Raw genomic sequence first — 10,491 nt, forward strand, 5'->3', positions numbered from 1 at the left:
GGTAGCTTTTGTACCTTTTCTGTTTAATGAAAATGAGGCATAGGTATTTCTACAAATACAATTACTGAAGATATTGGAGTAGAAGAAAATTCCATTTGAAAATGCTGCCACCTTTCTGCTAAAAAGCAAACCATATCGTAGTTTGTCATTCTTGTGGTATCTTTAGTACTTTCTGACACTTACTTTAGCTTTGGGAGACAGAATTTGATGGTTGAAAAATAAGTCTGTGTTAGATGCCTTTGCTGGATGCTTCTGCCTGTTGGAATGTCCCACAATATTGTAATTGCCTGTGTGTCTTTCTCTTGAGAGAGTTCCACGAAGAATGTGTCTTCTATGACATTGTGGCTTCCAGCATTTACAACAGGGGCTACAAGGATTAGCTAGTCCAATGTTATTGACTGAAAGTATACATAGACTCCCATGATGCAACTCTTACATTGCTTAAAATATAAAATGATTCTGTGTTATTACATTTGAAATTATCTTCAGAGAATAAATTCCTTCAGCATTTTCATCAAGATGGTAAAAAAATCTACCCTTTCGGGGAAGTTTTCCTTTTATGAGGTAGTCCAAATAATTTGGAACGGTTTCTGCTTGAGCAAGATAGTTATTCTTGCTACGTAATCAGTTTTAGTTTTGAATGAGGCACAGCAACACAGATTTGTGTGTTTGTCTGGTGATGGTCTCCGTAGACAAGTTCCTTTTTTCTCCACATTTTAATTTTATTTTATTTATACTTCAATCACTGTATATCATTACAGCATGCAAAATGAATTTCCCTGGCATGAATACACTGTTATTAGTCCAGTCTAAGGCAGTTTCAAAAGAAGCATTCCAAAAACGTTTTGATTGGGGGTTGTGTCACTGAAATGAAGAGCTAATCTCCCTAAGGAACACCTATGAGGAACATATTTCATAGTAACTTCCATTTGGTTACTCCAATTTTGATATTGTCTCTGTTAACATCTTAGAGCAAAGTTTCTAGACTTATCTTCTGTTTTCCCCTCTAAAACTTGAACTGATACTCATTAGCTACAGAATATATCCCAAATGCTTTAACTTGGCATTTAATGCCACCCATTATTGGGCATCAGCCTACATATTTAAATTTATACCTACTTTTTCCCTCCCTATAACCTGCATATAACCAGTACTAACCCCACTCATGAAAAGTCCTTTTCCTCAGAACTGAATGTTTATGCAATCCATATCTTCATCTATTAAGCCCCCTTTCTCCTTCAAGACTTCACTTAAATGTAGTCAGTTTGAATTTTCTCCTTTCTTTCACTTTCTATATTATTATATCTATAAATTTGATGGCTCTTATCATGTCTCCCTTGTTTATGGATCTTATATACATATATGCTGTTGACTCTAAGCCATTTGAACCCAGCAAACAAATCTCTCTGGTCCTTGACTCATCCATAAGGGAATCTTAATAATTATTTATTGGGGTTATGAGGACATAGCACATATATAAACCAATAGCATCAAATAGTTTGGGTGTTTATGACTATGGCTATTATGATGTTGCCTCATATTTCTTTAAGAGCTTTTGGAATTTGGAAATTGTTATTCCTCTAAAAATCTCATGGTTGAGCATGTGATTCAGTAGTTCAGCAATACAGGGTGAATTGTTATAAAACCATGAATAATTGGGAAACTTGGGAAACAGGGTGTTCTGAATAATTTAATTTTTGGACTAACTTAGAGTAAAGCAGAAAATCCTTTGTGTTTCATTTCTCATTGAAAAATTCTTTCTAAAATATGCTAATTTCTAATCTTTGCCAAAAATCATCATTAATTTTTTTTGATAAATGAGTGTATTAGAATGTCTTTGGGTAATTATTACATGCCTTAATTCCTATTTTATATCACCATAAATGTAAATAAAAAAGTATTTGGTTTTACATTTTATCTCAAAGCCTTTTTTTTTCTTATTTCAAAGCCCTGGATATTATTTTCGAATAGGAATGAATACCTGATATAGATATTTTATAATCTTAAGCATAAAAGAACTAGAACAGGTGCTTTAGTTTGTCTTAATGAGTGCATTCTTTAGTTTCAATTTAGTTGTTTTTTTTTTTTTTTTTTTTTTTTAGGTTTCTGCTATGGGGCACATGCGCTAGCCAGGAAAACAGAGAGTGACAGAGAGACAGAAAGCAAGAAATCACCCACTGGGGGGATGGTCACGCCGTAATCCCTTCTCCTCCAGTCTCTTCTCAGGATCTTGGGCATGCATACACACACACCTGGCGTGAGTTTAAGCCACTGGGTCCAGGACTCGTACCACGACTGACTACATGGGAGTCCAGCGACATAGCCATTATGCCAACTACTGGTCCCTCAATTCAGTATTTTCAAGTAGTTTACTATACGTGCACGCATGTGTGTGTGTGTATTTATGTGTGTATAATCGAAAGCAAAAATGCATCATGACTTTTCCAACTATATATATAGCAAAAATGCATCATGACTTTTCCAACTATATATATATATATATATATATATGACTTTTCCAACTATATATATAGCAAAAATTATAATTGCTAGTACTACCAGTATTTTTTGTTTTCTAATAGAAAAAGAGAAAGAGACTTGCATTATAATAATATTGGTGAAAATCAGTTCCATCAGATGTATTACATTTGTAACTATATTAGTATATAAATATCTACATAGCTCATATTGTATTTAACACCTATAATACTTTTTTTTGGTTCCTTAACTTTAACCTTTTCCTTCCAAAGATTTCTGCTTTTAAAATTTTCCTGAATTATGTGGTTTAGATTATGTGACATAAACTGATTTATATATGGCATAATTTTTGTCTTTGTTTTTTACAGAGATATTTGCAAGTCAGGATAAATCTATTTTAGACAATCTTAAGACAACAGTCATGAACACCAAAGATTTTGTAGTTCTTCCATGGGGAAAACCTGGAAATTCTGTAAAGTTAAAATATAAGTAAGTACATACATATTTATTTTATGATAGGAGCATTTGATAAACTTTATATTGTAATTTAAACTATTATTTTTCCATGAGACTATTTAGAATTGAATTAAAATTTTATGAATTTTTATGTCCATTTTCTTTACATTTAAAAAGAATACATGAGTAAACCTGAAAGACTATACACCTGTAATAGTTTAAAAATGAGAACTAAACAGATTAATTCTATAAGAAATGAACCGAAAGTCATAAATAAAGGTTGGGTCCATTAACCATGTAATATAGCATAAAGTTAAACATTTTTCGACCCTTATTCAAAATTGCATAAGATTGCTTCTGAAATTAAGGAAGCTGTTAGGGTGAGAGACCTTTAGACGGAATAGAAAGCACTACATACCCTAGCTCTTTCATAAAGGACGTTATGCTGAATTCACTTTTCTCCAGAAAACTACCTTCTGTCCAGATTGTCTGAGAGGTGTGTCCAACTAGAGGTGATGAATTCTTTTCTCTCTCTCTTTCCTTCCTTCTTTCTTTTTTTTTTGGAGAGAGATTTTTGCTATAGGGTGCATGCTGTCACTGGAGACACAGAGAGAGACAGAGACAGAAAGCAAGAAATCACCCCCTTGAGGGATGATCATGTCACAATCCCTTCTCCTCCATTTTCCTGTTGGGATTTTGGGCAGGTATACACACATGTCTGGAATGAGTTTTAAGTCACTGGGTCTGGGACTCGAACCACAGCCAACTACATGGGAGTCAGTGACATACCATTAAGTTATCTGCTGGTCCCTAGGCAACCAATTCTGAGTATCCTGGGGAGTTTATGATACTGCAGGAGTATGAGAGGGTTCAACCCACTGTTTCCCTGTGAGATCAGCAAGTCACTGAAAGTCCTCAGGGCCTTCCGCTCACATATCACTAAGAACCCACCAGCATGGGCTGGAAACAGACAATTTTTAATTTTGGTTTCTGAGTTCCTAGATCGAGTGCAATAGTCCTGTGGTTGTTTATTCAGCGCCTCCAGAGCTTTCCTGATACTCTCTTTGCTTTTTCAAATACTCTGTGTAAAAGCAGGTATAGAGGAATTAGAGCATTTTAGAAATAGAAAGATACAAAATTACCTGGCTGGGTTAAGTGGGGTAATGCCTGTTGGTGGTCAGCATCCTCCTAATTCTGGAGTGGGTGCTAAGCTCGAGTGGTAGAAAGATTAGAAAATGTCATACAAATATGTGTCATTATCATTATTAGGTATAATACTTTTTTGGTGGAGGGAGAGAGCTTTTTCATTGATAGAGTACTACCAGTTTTTTCCCCAATAGAAGAAGAGACATACATTATTTGATTTCAGTGACATGTTTCAATCCCCATAAATACTCATCTAACATACATTACGTACATATTGTTATATGCATTGTAGATGAAAAATGGTGGATACGAATACTAGGAAGTTATGGTTCTTGGCCTCACTAGTTTGTAAAGGAGGAGAATAAGTCAAATTTATACCAGCACTATCATGTGAAGCCTGGTGCAGTGTGTAAACCGAGAGACCAACGAGAATATGGCTTAAACTGCTGGGGCAGGGCTAAGGTATCTAAGTTTAACAGCAAAGACGCAATTAGTTGGGTAGTTATTGGGTAAAATTACCTGAAGACAGAGTCCTCATAGTTTCGGGCATTTCAGACTTACTGTATTGGTTAAGAACAAAACTGGAAAAGAGGGCAGGGTCTAAATTTTAACTTACTTATACGCCATAGTAATGAGTTTCATGGAAATGAGGGAGAATTACTGTCCTCAGACTTTCTGACCTACCCATGATCTACAAACCTATAAAATTCAGGTCAGGAATATCCACTCTATAGTAATTGCCGCGGGGTTTCCTTTCTCACCCATTCCTTGTTCTAAAGCGTGTTTTCATTTGGCATTTTAAGAATTATCTTCACTTTGTCTAACATTCTGATATTCTCGGGCTTCCCTTCATCTCTTTCCTTGCTCCCAACTCACTGCACTCTTATTTCTGGCCCTTCAATTTGTTGCCGCCTGGCTCTTCAATCCTGTTGTGTCAAAGAGGATCAGCTTGAGCTTTCCTTAGTGTATTGCTTGCTCCTCTGACTCTGTGTCTAAAGTCTTCTCCAGGAGGGATTGTCTTTTCTGAGACCCATCAAATTAGACCATAAACTTGACCACTTGTTCAGTAGGCCAGGCCTTTTTTTCCCCAGTCGCATCCCCTTTTCTCCACCACAGTGGGAATATCGGAAATATTAAAAGTCACATAAGCAAATGAATGACAAATCACATTTTAGCTCCTGAACCCTTCTTCTGGAAGCAGTATGCACTGCGCTATAGGCTGCTGAGACTTTGGGCAGGGAGGTCAAACGGGAGACCAATTCTGAATTGTGCCTCCAACCCCCTTCAGCATGGTCTAGATCAAGAAATGACACACTGTCCTTTGGGCTTCTCAATTAGGAAATCTGGGATTATTTAAAAATGTTTTCTTTGCCCTCTCCCTGGTGAGTCACCTAATTGTGATTAGTGTCCACAACCAATTAACTCTATATTTTATATTTCTAAAATGCTCCGATTCCTCTGTTGCCTCTATTCATCAGTTATAAATATCAATACTATTGTGGTATAAATCAGATGGGCTTTCTGCTTCCAACCTTCCTATCTTTCCATCTATTTTCTTTTTTTATTCAATTTATTATCATAATTTTTTAATATTATGTCAAATCACATATATATTCATAGTGTATTATATTTCTTTTTCCAGCAGGAACACCATGCATTATCAGTCAATACAAAGACATTTGTCCACATCATCATTATCAAATAGCTTTTCCTTATTTTTTTCAGATCATTATTATTATTATTATTTTCATTTTTGTAAAGATTCAATGACTATATATCATTTGGCTTCCTTCTGTTTTCCACTAAATATCAGCATAATTTCTCTCTTATTTGAATTACTGTAACAGTCTCCTAACTAGCTGTCTTGCTTCTGGCATTCTTTAATTGCTTTTCCATAATAAAGCCAGAGGAATCTTTCTAATTACAAGCTCATCAATTCTTTTATTTTTAATTGCCAGCAAGTATGTGTGCTTATGAGAGAGGAGAGAGAGAGAGAGAGAGAGAGAGAGAGAGAGGGGAGGTCAAACGGGAGACCAATTCTGAATTGTGCCTCCAACCCCCTTCAGCATGGTCTAGATCAAGAAATGACACACTGTCCTTTGGGCTTCTCAATTAGGAAATCTGGGATTATTTAAAAATGTTTTCTTTGCCCTCTCCCTGGTGAGTCACCTAATTGTGATTAGTGTCCACAACCAATTAACTCTATATTTTATATTTCTAAAATGCTCCGATTCCTCTGTTGCCTCTATTCATCAGTTATAAATATCAATACTATTGTGGTATAAATCAGATGGGCTTTCTGCTTCCAACCTTCCTATCTTTCCATCTATTTTCTTTTTTTATTCAATTTATTATCATAATTTTTTAATATTATGTCAAATCACATATATATTCATAGTGTATTATATTTCTTTTTCCAGCAGGAACACCATGCATTATCAGTCAATACAAAGACATTTGTCCACATCATCATTATCAAATAGCTTTTCCTTATTTTTTTCAGATCATTATTATTATTATTATTTTCATTTTTGTAAAGATTCAATGACTATATATCATTTGGCTTCCTTCTGTTTTCCACTAAATATCAGCATAATTTCTCTCTTATTTGAATTACTGTAACAGTCTCCTAACTAGCTGTCTTGCTTCTGGCATTCTTTAATTGCTTTTCCATAATAAAGCCAGAGGAATCTTTCTAATTACAAGCTCATCAATTCTTTTATTTTTAATTGCCAGCAAGTATGTGTGCTTATGAGAGAGGAGAGAGAGAGAGAGAGAGAGAGAGAGAGAGAGAGGAGAGAGCCCCCCAATAGACTTTGATCACATTACGTTCCCATCTCTTCCATTTCTCCACCCTGTCAGGATTTAGGGTATATACTCACACTTACCTAGGATGCTTTTCAAGCTACCAGGTCAGGATTTGAACTGCTATCAGCCATATGAGATCTGAGTCCCTTAACCCCTAGGCTATTGCTTCTTTTAAAATGCTTTAACAATCATTGTTGTTCATGGAATTCCTCTTCATGGCTTTCAAGCTCTTGATGATCTGGTTACTGTCCATTTCAGCCACTTTCCCCCTTCTGCATTTAATGCCTGGTCACAGGAAACTTCTAGTTCCTCGATCCATATGCTATTCTTTTCTACCTATGACCACACTGTTCTTTCTGGAACACTGCTCACCATCTCGTTTTGAATGGCTAAATCCTTTCTTCCTGTAGATCTCAGTTCGGGCTTCACTTAGTGCAGAAACTGTAAGGTCTCATGGATGGGATATGTGACCTTCCTGTGTACTCAGGTAGTCCCCTGTATTTCCACAATGAGAAGACCATCACACTTTTTCTCCATACTGGAAGCCCCATTGTGTCTTGTATCCTATCACCTATTATAGTTCTTGTTTGTATTAGGAGCTAAATTCCTCCTTTTGGGGAATTTACTCTAAATTGTGGCCAACTTCTTTGAACCCACTGGATAACTTTTGCCTCTTATCATTTTCTCTCTGGACTGTGTCCACTTGGGGATACATCCTGGCAGTTTCATGTTGGTGACTGCTAACCACCTCTATGTATTTATTTTTATATTTTGAGAGATTTTTGCTATAGGGTGATTATGCTTACTGGAGAGACAGGCAGAGAGACAGAAAGGGAGAAATCACTCCCTGGGAGGGTTACCATGCTGCAATCCCTTCTCCTCCCATCTCCTCTCAGGATTTTGGGCGTGGACACACATGTTCCCAGCATGAATTTCAAGCCACCACGTCCAAGATGCAAACTGCAGTCAACTATGTGGGAGTCGAACACCTTAACAACCTGCTGGTCCCACCACCTCTATTAATGCTCATCTCTGGTCTTCATTATTCCTTAGTTCGATTCCATGACAAGTAGGCCTGGGTGCCCACAGTACTGTATTATGGTAAAACACTAATTAGTAATGAAGAGACTCAAACCCATGAGAGATAATAACAGCTAAAGCATTGTGCTGACATCCATCTATAAAAGAAAGTCAGTGACTTAGCTGATAAAGACATGAATTGAAAAATTTTTAAAATGGCTGTGTTAGATCACATTACGTTCCCATCTCTTCCATTTCTCCACCCTGTCAGGATTTAGGGTATATACTCACACTTACCTAGGATGCTTTTCAAGCTACCAGGTCAGGATTTGAACTGCTATCAGCCATATGAGATCTGAGTCCCTTAACCCCTAGGCTATTGCTTCTTTTAAAATGCTTTAACAATCATTGTTGTTCATGGAATTCCTCTTCATGGCTTTCAAGCTCTTGATGATCTGGTTACTGTCCATTTCAGCCACTTTCCCCCTTCTGCATTTAATGCCTGGTCACAGGAAACTTCTAGTTCCTCGATCCATATGCTATTCTTTTCTACCTATGACCACACTGTTCTTTCTGGAACACTGCTCACCATCTCGTTTTGAATGGCTAAATCCTTTCTTCCTGTAGATCTCAGTTCGGGCTTCACTTAGTGCAGAAACTGTAAGGTCTCATGGATGGGATATGTGACCTTCCTGTGTACTCAGGTAGTCCCCTGTATTTCCACAATGAGAAGACCATCACACTTTTTCTCCATACTGGAAGCCCCATTGTGTCTTGTATCCTATCACCTATTATAGTTCTTGTTTGTATTAGGAGCTAAATTCCTCCTTTTGGGGAATTTACTCTAAATTGTGGCCAACTTCTTTGAACCCACTGGATAACTTTTGCCTCTTATCATTTTCTCTCTGGACTGTGTCCACTTGGGGATACATCCTGGCAGTTTCATGTTGGTGACTGCTAACCACCTCTATGTATTTATTTTTATATTTTGAGAGATTTTTGCTATAGGGTGATTATGCTTACTGGAGAGACAGGCAGAGAGACAGAAAGGGAGAAATCACTCCCTGGGAGGGTTACCATGCTGCAATCCCTTCTCCTCCCATCTCCTCTCAGGATTTTGGGCGTGGACACACATGTTCCCAGCATGAATTTCAAGCCACCACGTCCAAGATGCAAACTGCAGTCAACTATGTGGGAGTCGAACACCTTAACAACCTGCTGGTCCCACCACCTCTATTAATGCTCATCTCTGGTCTTCATTATTCCTTAGTTCGATTCCATGACAAGTAGGCCTGGGTGCCCACAGTACTGTATTATGGTAAAACACTAATTAGTAATGAAGAGACTCAAACCCATGAGAGATAATAACAGCTAAAGCATTGTGCTGACATCCATCTATAAAAGAAAGTCAGTGACTTAGCTGATAAAGACATGAATTGAAAAATTTTTAAAATGGCTGTGTTAGAATCATGTTAAGCCTCAGATATTATTAACAGAATCTCTTGCATAAGGGTCTCCTATACCCAAACCCTAAACACAGGCATTTCTTGTAATAGGCCACAGACTTCTTTTTCCTCCACATTGTATGTAGCTGACATAGAGGTTTATTTAGGGTTTCTAAGATGATCAGTTCATTTGCCTATGTAGGAAAAAAAAGTTATTGTCTTAAACCTTGTGGTTCAAACTAATCGAATATATTAGAAGCATGAAAGCATTAAAATTGGAAAATAATTTTTATTTAATTATTTATATGTCATAGATATACATGCCTTTATAAAGATGTGACTAATAGATACAGTGAATTATTATTTTAAATCTTTAGCAACGCAATAAAAAAAATGGAGATTTTAAAGTGATACCCTGCCTAAGGGGAAAATAATGGATGGTACTGCTAACTTTAGAAACCATATTTCAGACAAGTACAATGAAAGTCAATAAAGTATTTAATCATTTGTTATTAATCATTTTCATTTGAGAGCAAAAGATTACATGAAGTTATTTTGTATTGGGTTTTGTTTGTTTTGTTTACTACGAATGAACATTTACTTTCATATCTCATGTCTACAGAAATGTTCAAGAACTGAGAATGGAGAAAGTACAGTTAGAGTTCGAGAATCAAGAGATGGAAAATAAACTACGAGAATTCCAATCAGCAAGGAGCAAAGAAAAGGAAAGAAGAGAGTAGGTGAAATTTTTAGAGAATTTTAGAGGACTAAATTGAACTATCTAAAGAACTATTTTATTGACATATACTGTTGTCATTCCAATAAAAACTTGTTTAGTGGATGGTTTCTGGCTCTTCTGGATGAATAATATTCTCTATACTTTTTCTTTTTGTGTCACTTATATAAGATATGTTGTTTATTAAGATTACCATTTTCTTTCTTCTGAACTTGATTTCATCTCATTCTTTCTTCTCTTATGCTTCAATTTGTGGGATAGAATATTTAGGACAACGATGTAATCTCCACTCTTACTCTCAGAACTGCCACCAATTGCGGATGAAAATAGATTTATGTTTTTATTATTTAAAGAGCTTTAGGGGGCTGGGAATTTGCATATATATATGTATATGTATATATA

General features: G+C 36.3%; 1 protein-coding gene across 1 annotated transcript in view; it reads left to right on the forward strand.

Moving 5' to 3' along the window:
• The window catches only part of ZBBX (zinc finger B-box domain containing), a 111,152-nt gene that overhangs the window by 8,492 nt on the left and 92,169 nt on the right, over positions 1 to 10,491 (forward strand). Inside the window, exons 2-3 of the mRNA XM_006150294.2 lie at positions 2,847 to 2,967; positions 9,976 to 10,089. Of these exons, the coding sequence (XP_006150356.1) occupies positions 2,900 to 2,967; positions 9,976 to 10,089 (182 nt within the window). The 5' untranslated portion in view covers positions 2,847 to 2,899. The remainder of the gene's footprint in view (positions 1 to 2,846; positions 2,968 to 9,975; positions 10,090 to 10,491) is intronic.

This window comes from Tupaia chinensis, unplaced genomic scaffold, assembly GCF_000334495.1.
Source record: "Tupaia chinensis unplaced genomic scaffold, TupChi_1.0 Scaffold000281_1, whole genome shotgun sequence".
Lineage (NCBI taxonomy): Eukaryota > Metazoa > Chordata > Mammalia > Scandentia > Tupaiidae > Tupaia > Tupaia belangeri.